At 39.8% G+C, this 18,492-nt stretch overlaps 2 protein-coding genes across 11 annotated transcripts in view; one reads left to right on the top strand and one right to left on the bottom strand.

The window, feature by feature from the left end:
* Positions 1–751: 751 nt before the first annotated feature.
* ZDHHC6 (zinc finger DHHC-type palmitoyltransferase 6) lies at positions 752–14,552 on the bottom strand. Of its 5 annotated transcripts, none has more exons than XM_008539711.2 (11): positions 14,353–14,552; positions 12,804–13,284; positions 11,128–11,219; positions 9,775–9,934; positions 8,412–8,573; positions 6,713–6,766; positions 4,975–5,142; positions 3,603–3,644; positions 2,760–2,905; positions 2,623–2,669; positions 752–1,360 (listed from the first exon to the last, which is right to left on the bottom strand). In XM_008539711.2, the coding sequence occupies exons 2-11, from the start codon at positions 13,068–13,070 to the stop codon at positions 1,257–1,259; spliced, it is 1,242 nt and encodes a 413-aa protein (XP_008537933.1). In that variant the 5' UTR covers positions 13,071–13,284; positions 14,353–14,552; the 3' UTR covers positions 752–1,256. The 5 variants fall into 5 exon arrangements, with proteins under 5 accessions (XP_008537933.1, XP_008537925.1, XP_070488747.1 ...); XM_008539703.2 differs by having other exon boundaries at positions 14,184–14,547; XM_070632646.1 differs by having other exon boundaries at positions 9,775–9,842; positions 14,353–14,493.
* Positions 14,553–14,799: 247 nt separating this feature from the next.
* The window catches only part of VTI1A (vesicle transport through interaction with t-SNAREs 1A), a 344,315-nt gene continuing 340,622 nt past the window's right edge, over positions 14,800–18,492 (top strand). For 5 of the 6 annotated variants that reach the window (XM_008539690.2, XM_008539667.2, XM_008539684.2 and 2 more), the window contains exon 1: positions 14,903–15,042. In XM_008539690.2, coding sequence (XP_008537912.1) covers positions 14,949–15,042 — 94 coding nt within the window. In that variant the 5' untranslated portion in view covers positions 14,903–14,948. Of the gene's footprint in view, positions 15,043–18,492 lie in introns of all 6 variants that reach the window. The other variant, XM_008539676.2, reaches the window with a different exon arrangement.

Here is an 18,492-nt window from a genome sequence, read left to right as displayed (position 1 = left end):
TCTTTGACGTCCTCTCCTGTTGCCCCCTCTCATTCCACCTGAACCACACTGGCTGCCTTACTATTCCTCAAACATGCCAAGCACATTTCAGCTTCTTGCTCTGGCTGTTCCCTCTGCCTAAAATGCAGATACTCCCAGGGGCATATGACTTGTCCACTCATCTGCTTCAAATGTCACCTCCATCAGACTGTCCCACTGGCTTTCTTCATAATGACTCCATCTGGCATATAGTTTACTGTATCATATACTGTATTAGAGTACACTATATTATACTATGTGTCTGTCCACTTCCCCACCCCTCACTGGAATGGGGCAGAGTTGTGTGTCATTCACTGCTAAATCCCCAGGTGCCCTTCCCTTATTGTTAACTGTTACAAGCCTGACCCCAAAGCTCAAGTTCTCTGCCTTGGAAAGAATTAATACTGGAATAGGTGACTTCTGTAATTCTATTCACGGGTTTAGATAAGCCCAACTTTAAGAATCCAAGTCCACCAGCTTAGATCCTACCACTTGCATAAGCTTCAGGTTTTGATATATTCAAGTGTACAGGAGCAGTTTGATATTCCTAGAATACTGTAATCTCAAAATGCCTTTAAAGGGTTTATTTACTGAGGCAAATATGTATGTCTTAAGACTCCTGATTAAAGATGCCAATTTTTCATGAGGTAGTAGAACAGTTTTTCCATAAGGAACTCAAGACAAAATTTTCTTTTTCAGCACAAAAGAAAGATGCTTTAAATAAAAACTACGATTTATATAGAATATCCATTGATCTTTATTTGATTTGACAAAATCTGCAATATTAAAAGACAGGTAACAAAATTTGAGCTTATAGTGAATCTGACAAATTAAGTTCTATAGTATCTAGAATATTACGTAAGAAATATCAACTGAGGAAGAAACAGGATAAAAGCATCACATGCAGATGCTCCTGGCAAAGGGGAGCTCCATCTGCAGGTGAGGTCCATAGTGTGCAGGGCATAAAAATCCTAGAGAAAATGCAATTGACTCACTTGGGTGAGTGTTTTTCCTTTTGGGGCGAGGAAGAGGTGGCAAAGGGGCAGGAGTGCAGAGGCATATGCAGAATGGCTTCTCCATTCCAAAATGGTAATAAAAATATTTAGATCATGGCACTAGGGCACCTTGGAGGAAAAGAACACCTTAACCAGAGTAGGCTCATTGCATAATTCTTTAGTAATATGTACAATTTTCAAGTAATGAAACGGATTTAAAGAATAATTTTACTTTAACAGAGGCTATCTAGTTTTCTTCTCGCCCTCTGGGGCTTGATCTGTTTCAGTGTCACAGGGACACTTTTCCACACAGTTTCTAGGGAACCATCCTCTTATTCTTGAAACACCTGAGGGAGAAAATGAAATTGATGTGAAATAGTGAGATTTACTACAATGACATTACTGAGACGCATAAGTCCTATTACTTCAAATTAATAAGCTTTTAGTTAGACTTTACTTTTTTTTCCCCTTTACCACCTTTTATAAGCACAGTTTGAGAGGGGAAAATACATGGTTTTTTAAATGCTACTAACAAGCTAGAAAACAGGTATTTCCCAAATTCCATTATTTGGAAAAGGAGCTCATGTGGTTCAGAATAACCTCTAAGTGGAGTCAGGGGAACTTTTCAATATGGGTATTCACTTACACGTGTGTGATCATTAGGCTGCTGTGGCACACTGCTACATTTCATCTGGTCCAGGGGAACTACCTCTCTGTAGCCTTGGTGAATTTCCTTTTCAGACCTTTCTAACATGTAAATTTCTATATCAAGGTTGTCTAAGTGCCTAAGCAGTCACTGGGGTTAATTTACAATTAATCCAGTGGTTTTTTTGTTAGTGTTTTTTGGTGAGGAAGATTGTCCCTGAACTAACATCTGTGCCAATCTTCCTGTTTTGTATGTGGGATGTGCCACAGCATCGCTTGATGAGTGGTGTGTAGGTCTGCATCCAGAATTCAAACCCGTAAACTCTGGGCTGCCAGAGCAGAGTGTGCAAACTTAACCACTACGCCACCAGGCTGTCCCCTAACCCAGTGTTTTTAAAAGAACATCCTGAGTTAATCTTTACTTTAAAAAGGTACAATTCTAAAACTTAAATAAAAAGACACAGAAGGTTTCAATCCATTAGTTTTTATAATAACTTAATAGGAATGTTCATTCAAAGGGGGAGCCTATAGCACTGGGGTTAGTTACCACACCGACGCTGGGGCCAGACTGCCTGGGATGGAGCCCTGGCTCCACCTGTTCTTAATGTGGCCTTGGGCAAGTAGCTCAGCCTCTCTGTGTTTCAGTTCCCTCATCAATAAAATGTAAATAATAGTACCTGCCTCAGAGGGCTGTTGGGGACTTCATTGCCACAAGGGAAGTACTTACACAAATGCCTGTCACATAGAAGAGTGCAAATGTTAGCTATCATTAAAAAGACCTGATAAATACAAGTGCCACGGAGAAATAATACAAGGGTGCTTCGTTCTGTTGCTTAATGATGTGCCTTTCTATTTAGTTCCCCTAATGCATGTGACATGTGACTGTTTATAAAAGTTACTCTTGTAAAATTTGGAATTATTGCTACAAGTCCTGTCCTTTAAACATTGCCTTCCATGCTCATACCTTCTATAAAGGAATCATCAAGAATTTTGTCTCCATACAACCAGTATCTGAAATATTTAAAGGATCAAAATTAATTTTTTTAGGTTAGTTGCTAATTTTGTCATTAAAGAACAAATTCAGTAATTTCTATCACTTACCGTAACCCTCTTGTAGCTAAAATGAACTCCCCTTTCCGTAGCCTTATTCGCGGCTCTTCAGTGCAAGGGCTTGTGAAGAAGGTTTTGATTCCTTTATTCAAAGGACAGCAGGCACCACTATAATCTTCTATTACTTTATACCGAACCTGTCACCAGTGATCAGAAGAAAAAGCTAACATTTACCCATATCTGAGTTTTTTAAAGTTCGAATTTAAATTGTTAAAGGTAGATCCAAAATACCAGATGCCTAGTTTTTCCCTCCCAGTTCCCGACCCACCCAGTTCCCTTACAGGAGACAAATGATGTTTCTGGTTCTCAGGGCTTTGCTCGCCTTTCATTTCAAGCACACAGCTAAGAATTACATTCTAGAGCACTGCTGTCCAGAACTTTCTGCAATGATGGCTACATTCTATATTTGTTATATCCAATGTGGTATCCCCTAAACACATGTAGCTACTGAGCAGTTCTAACGTGGCTGGTGCAACCAAGGAACAGAATTTTTTATTTCTTTTCAATTAATTTAAACAGCCACATGTGGCTAATGGCCATCATATTGTATAGCATAATTGTAAGGATGGGTTTCATACTAACAAGCTATATTGAGGATAAGGATTTCTCTCTTGACAATATAAATTGACTAAATTCCCTCCAAACTTCCAGTCCAAAGTATTTAAATGAAAACAAAAGTGAACTACATCAAATTCCAACAAATGTGTTAAGAAATACTATTTAATAAAAGCCAATAGCTGGCTTCTACTCAAAGGCAATTTTAAAACCTACATAAAAGTCTAGAGCTTGACACAAGAAAAAAGAAATTAGTATCATTGCAAAAGAATTACTCACACTTCTGACTCTTTTATCAGCTTTTTGTTTCAACTGTTCTATCTGTTTGGAAGATATAAAAAGAAAAAATTAAGTCTCATCGTAATTTTGAAAAATAGGTTTTCCTTATCTACCGCATCAGAGTGACATGACAAAACTCCCAATTTTCCAACATTTCAAACTGCTGATAATTCAAAGGCCACATGTTTTTCAGCATGGAAAGAAGGCCCTATACCCAAGAATAGGGGCTGAAGTGGGACTTTCTTCTCCTCTCACGATTCTCTCTCTAATGTCTTCATCTGCGTATGCTCACAGAGCACTCCCTGCAGCCTACGGCTAAGGGAGATGTGCTCTCCACCCTCACGGAGCTTCTAGGGTAGTACTAATGGGGAAGATGACACTGAGATTCCCCGATTCTATAGCAATGTGGCAGACTGCAAAACTCAACAAGTCTTGACTAAAAGTCATCATTATGACTCACTTTTCTTCATTTATCCAGTAACAATTTAATAAACGGTACTATATTATAGTAGGGGAAATAAAGATAACACACAGTCTCTGTCCTAGAATTTTGTCAAGTTAAGTTAAAGATATAAGATCCAAGAATTAAATAAAAATAAGAGACTTCATGTGCAACCATACAGTGGTATTTGATTTAAGTGCCAAATCCAGATGAGTCTAGAGCAGTTAGGTTAGACTTTATGGAAGAAGTGGGACTGGAATGGGTCTTAATAATTTCAGTTAGAGAGGAGGTCACATGAGATAGAAACAACAGTGTGGGCAAATTCAGGTGGCAGGAATGCACAAGGAGTTCACCGAGTAGACTAGACTGACTGGAAAAGAGGATTTCTGTTAGGAAGTAGTTGGAAGGCAGTTTTAGGCCAGATTTTGTAAAGCAAGTTAAGGAATCAGGACTTTATCTCACAGGTATGGAGAGTTAAGGAGAGATTTAAATAAAGGGAGAGACATGATACAAAGAGTGCTTTAAGATTATTAACTTAGGGGCCGGTCCTGTGGCCAAGTGGTTAAATTCATGTGCTCTGCTTCAGCAGCCCAGGGTTTTGCTGGTTTAGATCCTGGGCGTGGACATGGCACTGCTCATCAGGCCATGCTGAGGCGGCATCCCACATGCCACAAGTAGAAGGACCCACAATTAAAATATACAACTATGTACTGGGGGCAGTTTGGGGAGAAAAAGCACACACACCCCAAAAAGAAGATTGGCAACAGCTGTTAGCTCAGGTGCCAATCTTAAAAAAAAAAAACATTATTAACCTAGATTCATTTTGCCATACTGAAAAATTTATTACTCGTTTTACGATAAAATGTGATCTGAGTTAAAGGGAAGAAGGTGAGGCAGGAAAGGAAGGGCTATTTGAACAGAAATACTCACTGTTAAGCTGTACTGGTGACACCCTTCTCTTATCGGCCACTCCAGTCCATCTCCTTCAGGGACCCCTGACCACGTAAATACCTGTTTAAAGTTCTTCCATCTACTTCCCATGTCATAAGGAAAAACAAAGACTTCATCTAGTTGATAATATTGAATTCGATCTTTAGCCTGTGGGTAACAAAGATATAAGATGGCTGATGCCACTGCCTTAAATGACTTTTAGTAATATACTACTGAGAACGTTATTCGTAAAAGTTGTATCATTCATAAAAACACTTCCTCCCTGTTGTAATGTTGGTGTACATAAAAGAGATTGACAAATTTATCACAATACAGGAAGAACTTGACACACAACACCAAACTCGTATAAGATCATCCAGAGAGTGTATGACAGGGCTTATTTAGGAATAAACATTCAAAAATGCTTATTAAAAGCGTCAGTAACTTTATTCCATATATAAAAAAATCTTCAACGCTTCTGGTTGTTTAGAAGCACAAAAGAATCCAGGTGTAAAGAAGGGATGTTGATAAACAGATTTAAGAGAAAGCAAGGGTTTACTCAGGGTGGAAGGAACTGTTTCACGGGGGGCACATTAACAAAAGCTCTTTAGTGTCCTTAATTTTTGAGAATGTAAAAGGGTCCTGAGACCAAAAAGTTTGAGAACAACTGCTGCAAATTAAAGCTCACAAACTGGCTGCCAGAGGGCTAAATACATCCTGTCGGTGTGTTTGGTTTGGCCCACAAAGGTTTTTGTTTGTTTGTAATTTGAAATGCTTGCCAGCATTTAAAAACTGAAAGGAGGACTGGCCCAGTGGCACAGCAGTTAAGTTCGCATGCCCCACTTCAGCGGCCTGGGGTTCACCAGTTCAGATCCCGGGTGTGGACCTACACACCGCTTGTCAAGCCATGCTATGGCAGGCATCCCACATATAAAGTAGAGGAAGATGGGCACGGATGTTAGCTCAGGGCCAGTCTTCCTCAGCAAAAAGAGGAGGATTGGCAGCAGATGTTAGCTCAGGGCTAATCTTCCTCAAGAAAACCCCCAAAACTGAAAGGAGGTATCATAGAAATCCAAATCTCTTACTTTTCTTGAAAAAAAGAAAATGAGACTATCTCACAATCCTGGGTGAGTATTCCCCTGTGGCAACAATCAGCCTGTCTGTCAGGCAGCTCTGGTATGCTGGCCAGCTCCACACACCCAGGTTATCTGGATGGACCCTGCAGGCATTTGGGGTTACAACCCCTGCTGCAGGGATGGTGACGCCCTGAGAAGTTTTAAGCAGGTGGTGGGTAGTCAGATTTATTTTCTACACCAGAATCACCATGCACAGTGTGAAATACGTATTGGAGGTTGTGAGGTCTGTGACAAGCTAAATGTTATCTGTAAGCCCTATCTGATGTCTAAAGCACTAAGGAAAACTTGATGGCACCTAGGTAGGATAGAGGTTCTTTTCCAAATGGGCTGCCTTCTCCTCTAGTCTGAGAGAATGGCCAAATGGCTTCACGTGTGGCTGAGGCCTCTTCAGCAACTCAGGGTGTGTAAAAAGCGTGTTTCTGTGGGAGTTATATTAAACCAGGAATAAATCAAATGTTTCCTATATTCACCTTTTACCTGGCATGAAATGACTTAAGGAAGCTATCTGGTAGCCAAGTTTTCACTTCTGGGCACTTATTAGTTAATCTAGTCTATTAGTTAATCATATTTATTCATATTGAGGAGACAATTATAAAATTTACCTTCTCTTCAATCCATGATTCAATAGAAGTTTTATTTCTGAGAATTATTTTCATCTGGAAATTAAGGGATAGACAGTAAAATTTTATGTGACCTTGGTTCATTTAAGATTATCATCTTTATACTAACCCTATGAGATCGTTTTTATTACTATACTCTACAGATGAAGACACGAGGATAACAGAGATTAAGTAACACAGTTACTGCGTGGTCCACCTGACTCCAAAGTCCTTGTTCTTAACCACTGCACTACAATCCCTCTCCATGAAAATGATTACATCAATCCACAATCATGTCTGAATCTACTGTTTTAATAAAAATTCATGTTTTAAGTACTATCTTCTACAAGGTTTTCAGTGTTAAAACATTGATATAATCCATTCAATCAATACTTAAGCATATTTTGCTATTAAAATCTTTTATCACTATTTTTAATTGATCTTAAATTTATGATTAATCTACTTATTACAAGCGACTCATTTCAATCTAGATATTCCACTTGCCTTAAAAATTGAATATATTCTGTCATGATTCTATTTTTCAACTCTCCTAGATATGCCTAGTTCCATTTACGTATGTTTTTACATGATAGGATTTTAGTTTATTTCTAAAATGACTCTTAATTATAGGCACTGGGGGAAAAATTTCAAACAATTTGACCGCAGGCTAGTAGAAAACACGAAGTATAACCCAAACCAGCTTATTTCAAAACCAAGAGTTCAAAAGGGTTGGGTGATGCATCGGGGCCCTCAAGACCAGCATTTCTAATTCTATGAGAGTTCTGCTTTTCTGTGAAGTTTGGCTGTGCCTTCACAGAGACAGTGTGACAGAGTAAGAGCAACCAGGAGTCCTTATATTCCAAGAAACTAGCACAATACCTGGCCCACAGTGGGCCTTCAATGAACGGATAAACTAATTAAGTGATGAAGAGTCATAAGAACTGTTTTGTGATCCTGTCAGGGTCACATCCTCCTTCTCTGTGTTCTCCTAGCACTTTGTACATAAAACTGTGATACACACATGACCCTGTAGGGGTTAACTGTTTACTACCAATTATGAGTTCCTTAAGGGCAAGAACAACTTCATTTTCATTATCGTAGTCTCAGAAATTAGCAGAGTAATTCATCACAGAGTAGACATTAAACAGCACCTATATCATAGGGTTGTTATGCAGGCTAAAGGAGCTAACACATGTAAAGTGCCTAAAACAGTGTCTTGCATGCAAGTGCTCAATGTCAGCTATGTTATTTTGATTATGATTAAATATATGCTATTATAAAATAACATTAATAATTATGTTTATTGAATACACGAATGGGTGATCTTGGGTAAGTCACTTAAGTTTTCTGTGACTCAATTACTCATTTGTAAGGAAGGGAAAATAAAACTCTTCAATCTCTTTTGGGGCTTATGTGAAGACCAAGAGAGATTATAAATGTGAGAAGAGATTTCTTAAGTATAAAGTGCTACATAACTCTAAGTTAACATTTTTTAAAACTAAATCAGTCACGTAGAAATTCTGGCAGTTACTTCAAAATTATCTGACTAGTAGAAAGAAGATTAAATTAATTACCTAGATGGAATAAGTACCAATAATTTCCGTTTCATACTGCATACTTCAATGCAGCCTTTATCCCTCTCTCATTAGAAGCAGCCCCAACAACTTGACAACTTTTAGCTAGGGGCAACTGAGGAACTTACCTGGATAAAAAACAACATTCCAACAGCTATGGTTGTTCCTAAAGCTAATCCCAAGGCAAACAAGGTGGCAGCAAATGCAGCTAATCCAAATGGAATAACTGGAAGAGGATCTCTCCGGGCTGCACTCATGTCAATCTTTACTGTGTTCCACCCAAAAGAGAGCTATAAACAACAACAGCACACGCTCAAAATACTTGGTGGTTGCAAATCGTCAGACTGTACTGTAACCTTTAAAGCAACTTGATCAAAAAGATCAAGAAATGACAACTTGACACCATGGCCAAAGTGAACAGTTGTTTCTAATTAATACTGTGACTTGAATTCATATTGATATGCACAATATCATGCTTACTTATTCCCAAATGTTATTTTTTGGATTATTTCCTCAGAAAGTGTTAGGCAGACCACACAAACATTAACATGCATGAACAACAGCAGACATCAATCTAAATTGTAACTGTGTTTCCCATCCTTGCTTTGCTTTTCTGTATTTACAGTACTCTTCCATAGCAACACATATAGCCTAGGAGTCAGTGCTTTCTTCCCTCATGTTCCACAATCAGAGGTTAAAAACTAGCAAAATGCAGGCCAAACGTGGCCTGCAGAGGTGTACTGCCTGGCCTGCAACATTTAGAAATCAGGAGATTTAACATAAAAAATCCAGATTTTCAGATTTTTCTTGAAAAATTGGAAGATCTAGCATCACTAGGCTGGATTTCCAAACATCAAAAACTGGTTGCAGTCAAACATGGGTTGTCCCTTGTGTGAAGGACATGTGTTCTCCAGTTTGCCATGGTCCCATCAGGCCTGTGTCCCTCATTTTCCTTCCAGGCCTCTTTAGGGACTTGAATTTGTGACCCCTGAACTTCATCTCGTGACTGTTTGCCCATAAATCAACTCAATCTATTGCAGGATATGTTAGGACATGTGCCTGCTCCATGACCCACCTTCCAGGGCACTGGAATTAGAAATGAACAAAAGTGCTACAACTTGCCACATGAACTGGATGGAAAGAGAAAGCACTAGTGTTGTCTTTCTCTTCTCGCTCTTCTTTTTTTCCCCTCTGTTTATTCTTACCACAGCTACCAAGTTTGAAATCTAACAAATGATATATACAGTACTAAAATAATTATCAATTTCAGCTAGAGCATGTAAGGTGAGTTTCCAGAGCAAAATCATCTTTCCTCATCTTAAAAATTAAGCTAAAATTTTTTTAAAAAGGGAATTCATACAGAGGTAAAAAAAGTTCTGTTTTCTCACCTAAATCATAAAAAGTATAATTCCAAAAGGGACTTCTTAAATGATCTTAATAACTACCATTTAATCTGGAATGAATGATTTTATAACAAACATTTTCACTTACCCGATTATAAAGCTGTGTATACATAGTCATAACAAAAATGAAGGCAGCATGAATACAACCCAGTGGTGCTAAAAGGAGAAACAGTGTGAACGAAGCATGATTTTGGTAACCACAACAGTTGTTGATCCAAGGACAGTGATGGTCCATCTTCATCACACATCTAACAAGAAAAATTTACATAAAACATGAGGCAGAAAATCCTGTCTACTTTAAAGAACTTTGGTCTTCAAAAGATCAAGCAAATAGGAATCTAGCATGTCCATGAGTCACAGAGGTATTATACTTCATGGAAGAGAAAGAAAAATCTTTGAGTTTTTAAACAACTCAGAACAGTGACTTCTTTTCGATTCTAAACAGCACAAGAGAGGGCAGGCTTTGTAACAGCTTCTGAGGAAAAGACGTCTGCTACAAGCGAGTTTGTTTAAAGAAGTCAGGAGGCCCACTGAGGTTCATTATAAAGAAATGAATACAGTTCCTGGTTTTCCTCTAGCTCTGAAATGCAGTGACTGAAGTAGAGTACAATAGAGACTCAACAAAATCACTTATAAGTCTCCACTGGGGTTGATGGGGCCTAGCAGACCCTTGTCACTTCCTTCCTGTTCGCGTCCTTTAGATGTAGAATCTCTGAGCCAAGTAAGCTAACTCCAGAATAGAAGACGTGGTACAATAAGCAAAGTCCCCTGTGCTTACTTTCCTCATTGTTGCTAGAAAAAAATTTCCTGGCCTCAAACTAAACTTTATTTGCCTCCAATTGTTCCCCTAAACCTCAACATTCTCATCATAAATTTCTTATTAATCACTGGATATAGCTGTTCATTAAAAAAGGTTCTAGCTTATTTCACATTTTTTATAGGGATTCAGTTTTCTTCCCATTAAGTTTTTTATATTAAAACACTGTGGTAACAGGCACCTGGATGTATTTATTAGATTTGTATAACGTGTAAATGTTAGTCAACTAAATAATGGAAAAAGCTGGTCTCTTTTATAATGTAGACTCAGAACAATTCCAAACCTAGTCAAGATGACAGTTGACAAGCACAATTAATCCTGATCTATGGAAGCAACTCAAAGGTATCAGTTTTTAACCTGTTCTTGGCAGGACAAGCAGCAAAGTAAATCTGTATTTTTCTAGAAAATCTTTTCACTTACAACAAAAAAGAGTGAGATCTATTTATTATCAGAATTGATAATTTAAGAGTAAAACGGAGATTATGGACACTAGTATTTTGACAATATTTTTTATAAAGTAACAACCTTGTAGAGAATAAAACTAGGATTGATGTGGTAGAAAGAACAATAAAGACCGGTAATCAAGTTGATCACTCCCCAATGAATAGCAAAGACAGACAGTACCTGTTACACTTTCTGCAGTGGTGTGACCGCGGCGCCTTGTATGCTTGGCAGACTTTACAATACTGGAGGTACATGCTATCCTGAGAATGTTCCTTGGCAGCAAAATATAAACAAAAATACATCAGATATCTGACCCTGGGTAATAATAAGTCAAGCCTTATAAATAAATACTTTCCTACAGTTTGATTTTCTTTTATGGGGATGGGGGAAGGATGGAATCTCAACTTGCATTTCCAGCCCTTTTATTTGAGCTAAAATATTTTTAAACAATGAATTTCTGATAACAGCAGCATCGCTTTTCCAATTACCTAGAAGTCATTTTTAATTTCTCTTCCGCACACTCCATCCAAATCCAGCGTCAATGAGTATACGTGATGGTTCTACTAAGATCCAAAATCTTAGTGGAATGGAGCAAGTTCAGAAAAAAAGGCAGCTGACAACTTGGCAGGTGATTTAGGGCGGGGATTCTGCATCGCAGGTGATACTCTTTCCGAAATCAGCCCCCTCCCTTGGACCACTTTATTCATTTCCTAACTAGTTTCCTTTACTGCAGTTTCTCTCTAATCCAAGTGTCTATTGTCAGAATAATATTCCTATGACACAACTCTGATTATGTCAAAGCCCTGCTTGAAAACCTCTAATAACTCCCTATGGTCTAATTTCTCATGTATTTGAGGCCTTCCATAATCTGCCTTTGTTTCAGCCTTATCTGCACTACATAACCTCTTTTCCAACCAAACTAGGCTGTCCATTGTTCCTGAATCCGTGCTCCCACCATTCTCTCAACCTGAAATGCCCTGTTCCCCATCTCCTGTGGATATGCCTGCTCCTCCCTCAGGTCTCCAGCTGAAAACCATCAGTTCCCTCTAAATTCAGCAGCATCCATCACGTTCTACTCTATAGTTATCTGCACAAGTGCCTTGTTCTCTCCTCAGTTAGAAAGTTTTTCAGAATATGAATTGTATTTTACCTACCTCTGTACTCACCTCAAATAGTACGCTAGTGTTTCTCCAACTTTAACATACCTAACAATCATCTGGGGATTTTTTTAAATGCAGATTCTGATTCAGTAGTTCTGAAGTGGAGCCCAAGATTCTACATCTCTAACAAACTACCAGGTGATGTCCCTCCGCAAGGAATATGGAAATTCACAAGCATAAACTTTCTAATAATTTTTAAGAAGCCATAAGTTGATACTATCAATAAACTGATTGATACTATACTTCCCAATGTTATGATTTCACTGCAATGATTTAAAACCTTTATAACTTAAGCCAGTAGTTTCTAAGGAATTTTCCTAGTTCTGAGGGTTGTTAATTATCACATGAAAAAAGATCCTACAGTAAAATCACATTGTGAAATTATGAAGTTTCTGATATGCAGTGTTTCCTGGAAACTCATGAACATGGACTCACCACCCCGCCTCCATTTTTTTTTTTTTAAATGCAGGAGAAGTATTCAATGCAATACTTTGGGAAATACTAATTTAGATCAATATTTTCAAACTGGTATCAAATATTCTTTGAACTTTAAATAATCAGTGATTAGAATAATATGCTTAGTCTCTACCAAGGCAAACAGCAGGCTGCGTTTGACATTATTGGTTAGCACATAAGGCAAAAACTAAATCCATGATTATCATTAGAGTTCATCACTTTAAGGAATCTTTTTCTTACCGGTTTCCACCCCAGAGGGACAAAGCCAGGACCAACAAACATGGCATTGAAGTAATTATAAAGAATCATGACAGTCCAATTTATCAACATGATGAAATTCACGCTTCCTCCAGTTGTATGTAAGGGCCAATACCACAAGACAGAGTCAATCATGGCCATCGTAGAACATATTGCTATAACACTAAGGGCTATGATGGGACCCCAGTGACAAAGTCTCTTTAATTCTTGGAGATTTTCAAACTTGATAACTGAGCAGAATGTGCCCATTTTGGTGAGGAAGAATGACTTCCTATTTTTAAAGAATTATAGATTTCTCTTTTCTGTGCACACATTTCCATGTGCCACAAGTCCATGTGTGTTCTTTAATTGTCATGCCTTCAAGCTGTGGGATGTTAATGCAGATTATGCCATTTTCACTGTTATACACTTAGAACTCTTTATCTTAAGTAGGAGAATCCAGTATCTTGGGTTGAAACCCAATCTAAAGAAAACAAAATAAGGAAGTTTAGTAAAACATTATATACTGTATTTATTAACTCCCATAATCACCTACACAAAAGCATCTCACAAGTGCACTACTACGGGATGAGTATCTTGTCCAATGACAAAAAGAACTTTTTTCATTTTATCTAAAATAGGGTTCAAGTCTGAATGACATACAAACTGGATACACGATTCTAAAATAGCTATTTTTATTCCTTTGTACCGAACTTGTCTAAGGACTGTGACTACCCAACGTTTAGTGAATGGTTTGAGGCCACAAAGAATTTTAGAGCTGGGAAGGAGGCCCTTAGAGTTTATCCAATCCAGCTTCCCTCTTCATGGAAGAGAAAGTGGCTGGGAGAAGCTAAGTGATTAGACCAAGGTCACAAGTAACAGCTGAACTCAGAATAGAAACCAAGTCATAGAGCTCCCTTTATGGAATTCTACACTGCTTCTTACCCATCTCGAATCAAGTATGGTATGATCCAGACATGGTCTACACCATTTGCCTGCGGTTGCCCCCAAAACACCAACATAAGGGTCTACTCGGGCCAAGGGTAAAGAAGCGGGAGAGTGAAGGCAAAGAGAGAGTGCAAGGAGAGGAGGGGAAGAGAGAAGCGTGTGTGAAACCACGACTGGAGGCGTATATGAGAATGAAGATGAATGAGAACAGTTGAGAAAAAAAGAGGAGGAAGCGCCTCCCGGAGTGAGGGGCGGGGAAGGCAGGAGGTGGAGCCCCGGGAAGACCAGTAGAAGGATCTTTCTAACTGGACTGGAGCAAGTCAGGGAAGAAGATCTGAGGTACAGCATAATAAAGACTTCCAAGCACCAGATGCTGCTGCCTTGTGCCCCCGTTTCCCGTCCGTGTCCTGGAGAAGAGCGCTCAGAAATCCTCACCCTGGGGAAAGACATCTGGTTATTGGTCTCAACATCTGGAGAGTCTGGTCTCACTCGGGTGGGTCGAAGACGCCAAAATCACGGTCACATCCCCCGCCTAGACTGCCACCTCAGTCTAGTCATTAGTGCCCCCTCCTTGCCCATCGCATTTCCGGCGGCCTGGGCTCACCCGGAACAGGTTTTCTCTTCCTCGGATAACTCCGTCATGAATACCCAAGTCCAACGCACGCAGAGACCAAAGCCTGGTTGCTAGAGGCTCAAGCCCCAGACCTGCCCCAACCGCTCGGTCTCCCGGCCAGCGCCCTCGCCCCGGCTCTCCCGCGCAGGCCCCGTGCGCAGTCTCCAAGACCACCACTTCCGGGAAGTTCCCCGCATCACACTTCCCTCTGGAAGCAAGCGCCTGTGACCTGTAGCTGGGGAACCGGAGCCGCTTTCCAGAACTTGGAGGAGTAAAACAGATGCTTCCAGTGATCCCTGAGAACCCGCATATTTCCAGAGGCTTTTTGGGACCCTAGTCGAAGAGGTTTTTCTTAACGAATTTCTTAATTTTGAAGCCTGAGCGGAAACTAAAAAGCGCACGCAGCCCAATTTCCTGAGGACCGAGATTGCGACGAACAACTAGGAAGCGGTCGGCCGGGAGCTGTCCCCGGTTCTCCGTTCTGCTCTCGAGGGTGCCGCCCGGGGTCCCTCCACCGTGTTCCCCTGTCCCGCGTGGCCCCTGCCACGACCTAGCCTCCGGCCTGGGCTCATCACTCCGGAGTCGCCATGTCGTCTGACTTCGAAGGCTACGAGCAGGACTTCGCGGTGCTCACTGCGGAGATCACCGGCAAGATTGCGAGGGTCCCCCGACTGCCCCCTGGTGAGAGCCCTGCCCCAGTGGGCGGGGGTGGCCCGGAAAGCACGGAGCCTCGGCGGCGGCGGAACGCCGCCTGAACAAGTGTGTCTCTGAGGCGCGAGGCTGGAGTGGAGCCCGGTGATGGTGCCGGAGCCCTTCCGGAGGGATGGAGCTTCATTAGTTGAGGGTAAAGGGAGACTCTGCAAGTTGGGTTGTGGGGTGCAGTGAAAAGAGCCTTCGGAATCTGAGCCATCTGGGCTCGAATCCGGACTCCACCACTTTGTTACTTGTATAAGCTTAGGAACGCTTCTCTGTGTCTGAGATTTTTGTTTGTAAAATGCAGAGATGTGAGTATTTAAAGAGAATGAATGAACGTACCTAGATCATGGGTCTGCAATATACAGTAATGTTGTTTTATTAGTAATAATACTATTTTATGCGGCAAAATAGGGTTAAGAGCTGTGGTGCCTGGATTCAAATCCCAGCTCTGCCACTTAATAGTTGTGGCACTTAGGCAAGTTTCTTAACCTCCCTCAACTTTACTTCTTGGTAAAATGGGGGAGAATCGTACGTCTCTCATGGGGTTGTTGTGAAGATTAAATGATTTAACACACGTAAAACCCTTTTTTGGTGTTAGCTGCTCTTATCGTTAGTATTTTTCATACCCTCAACCCCATTTCTTATTTCTCGTCCTTCTTAGGAGTCTGTAACCCAATTTTATGTAAAACTTGGTACAGGATAGTTTTTCTCACTTTTAGAATTCCACAACTACCGTCCAGAAATGTTTTTGGTTTTTGTGTTTTAGCATGGCTTACTTTCTGTTCTAGACTGCCAACTATGTGAAGATAGGAGCTATCTTTGATTTCCTTGGCATTTACTTAGAAAGGGCACAGAAAAATGTTTAAGTAAATGAACAGATGAATATAAACATATTTTGTGATTTTTGTTTGTAAGACATTGTTTTAGGATTTGTCTTTCACTAAGTACAGATTTAATTTAAGTAGTTAGTTGCAGATAAGATTGTTACTTTTTGGCTTAGTTTTGTTAGGGAAATTGAAACATCGTCAGGCTGCTAGACTTAGTCCTACCTCTGGAGGGTAATGTGTAGAAAAGAAGATGCTCATTGATCCATGAACTGGTGGGCAGCTTCTTTCCCACCTTTTTAGTCAATCCTTGATGCCAGCAATAATTTCTCCTGGACCAAAGTTGTCATTCCTTTTTCCCTTTCCCTACTTCTCCCGAAACTTATATGTTTATAAGTAATCTTCTTCCTTTATTTCTTTGTTTTCTCCCCTCCCCCCCCCCCACCTATTTTCTATTAATAGGGATATTTGCTTGAAGCCAGGATCTCTGAACTTACACCCCACTCATCTCCTGAAGTCCCAGTTAGTTCTGGAGGAGGTGGATCATGTCTTAAAGAGGTTTATGAGTCCAAGTGAGGGAACAAGAGGAGAGAACAAAGGTAGCATATACCACCAAGCTCTGCTGCCTCAGAAATTTTTGTGGAGAAAGTGCCTGATGGCCTCATCACTTCATGATACATCACCTCGCTTCTTCAATCCCTGTCCAAGATCGTCTTGATTTTTGTTGTCATTGTTGAAGACTACTTCCTTTGACTTGAGTCCCAGAGCCTCAGAATATCAGGACTTGTGGTTTCAGTTGGTTTTTTGCTCATTTTTAATTGTAATACTTTTAACAGGGAAACATTTTTTGTTTGGGCTAATAGCTTTTGTAGAAGGAAGGTGTTTTATAAAGTAACATAGTCATCAGAGTGCAAAGTTGTAATAACTATTTCCAAGAGAACAGATTTTGTTACAAGTGATTTCTTCCTTGCCTTTATATTTTAATGTAACCCTTCTCACCATATGGAAGGAAACCTTTGAATTAAGTACCTTAAAAGTAAAGCCTTGACTCTCCTTAAGTACGTATAGTATAAAATAAGGCCCAAACGTAGCAGCTACGTTAGAATTGAAAGGAGACTGTACTGGAAAAATGCTTACTGACTTGAATAATAGTAATTCTTAAAAATGCTGTGGTTTCCCTCTTAATAATTACTTGTGCTTGCTCCCTTTATAATCTGTTTCTAATTGATAAATAGAAAAAGATGAAAAATATATCCATATAGTTATGAATTTCAGATGTATGTCTGTGGACCAACAAATAAATGTGTACAACCATGGCAAAAACAGTATGACTAAAAGTAATTATAATCTCTCTCTCTCTGGGCTTCATTAGCGGTTGACCCTATGGAGATAACTGTAATTTTCTTGAGTTAAGAAGATTAAAAATCAGAGCAAACTTTTCAGCCAAAGCAGTTCATTCCCCAACCTGTGACTGACTTAAATTGAAGTAGAAGGGGTAGGATTGATTGCAATTCACCTCACTCTCTGCTGTGTGTGTACAATGTATTAAAGTGTTAATTCCAAAGAGAATAGACAAGACTGAATATTTTTAAAAAGAAATTTGATTTCTCTGTGATATGTTTAAACAATAAAAAGACTCTGCTCTTAGGCGAATGTGTTTGAATCTTAACTAATTTTAGTAATTGGACTAATGAGACGGATAGTCCCTTCTTAGGCAATACTGTTAAGGCACTGTATTTGATTTTAATGATTAGTGTTCTGTGGTAAAGTCAGGAAAATAGGTGAGTAGAAACCATAACTGGTACTAATTGTGAAGTTCCCCTTCCTCTGGTGATGAATCCTAACTCTGAGGATACTTTATAGGTGCAGAGGTTCCCTTACATCAGGCAGGCTTCCTGAAGGATCTTAAACAAAATGTTCTGCAATTAGTTGCTCACCTCACCATTTACAGAGAGGTGAATGGTCTATTGTGAATCCTATCACTTTGAGGCTGTAGTCAGAAATACCAGGAAAGGTTTTATGGCAGATTGGTTAAGTTTCACGCATGGCATCAGATCTGTTTAGCATCCCAGCTCTGCTACTCCCTAGATGAGAAGGCTTGGACAAATTGCTTGGCCTCTCTAAGCCTGCTTCTTCTACCTGTAAAAGTGGGGGTAAGGGGTAACAGTTTCAACCTTAAAGTCTTGTAAAAATCAAATGAAATAAAGCATGTAACACTAGCAAAATTTTTTCTCAGGGAAAGTTAGTGGTACTATTGCTGCTGCTGAAGACAACAGCTGGTAGGGTTAGTCAGGACCCAGCTCCTCAGACCTCGTGGTGTTAATTGAACTCTTAAAGGAAACTTGGATATCAATTCTTGCTTCCTTTCTGTGCCTAGACTAGAGTTAGGTGAATCTTTCTCAAACACCCATATCTGAAGGGAGATGAGTGATCAGGGACTTTGGAATATGAAATTGGAATTGGGTTTGTACTCAGGATATTAAAGAGGGAAGCTGAGGAGAGAAGTGGAAGTGGTGGGGCAAGATGGGTGTCCTTTCTGGAAGGAAATGCTCTCATCTAGCTGATTAGTTAGCTGATGAGTTAGACTCCAGGCCAAGTGCTGAGGCTTTTG

This window comes from Equus przewalskii, chromosome 1 (assembly GCF_037783145.1).
Source record: "Equus przewalskii isolate Varuska chromosome 1, EquPr2, whole genome shotgun sequence".
NCBI lineage: Eukaryota > Metazoa > Chordata > Mammalia > Perissodactyla > Equidae > Equus > Equus przewalskii.
The sequence above is the reverse complement of the archived record's forward strand: the minus strand, read 5'-3'. Positions and strand labels throughout refer to the sequence as shown.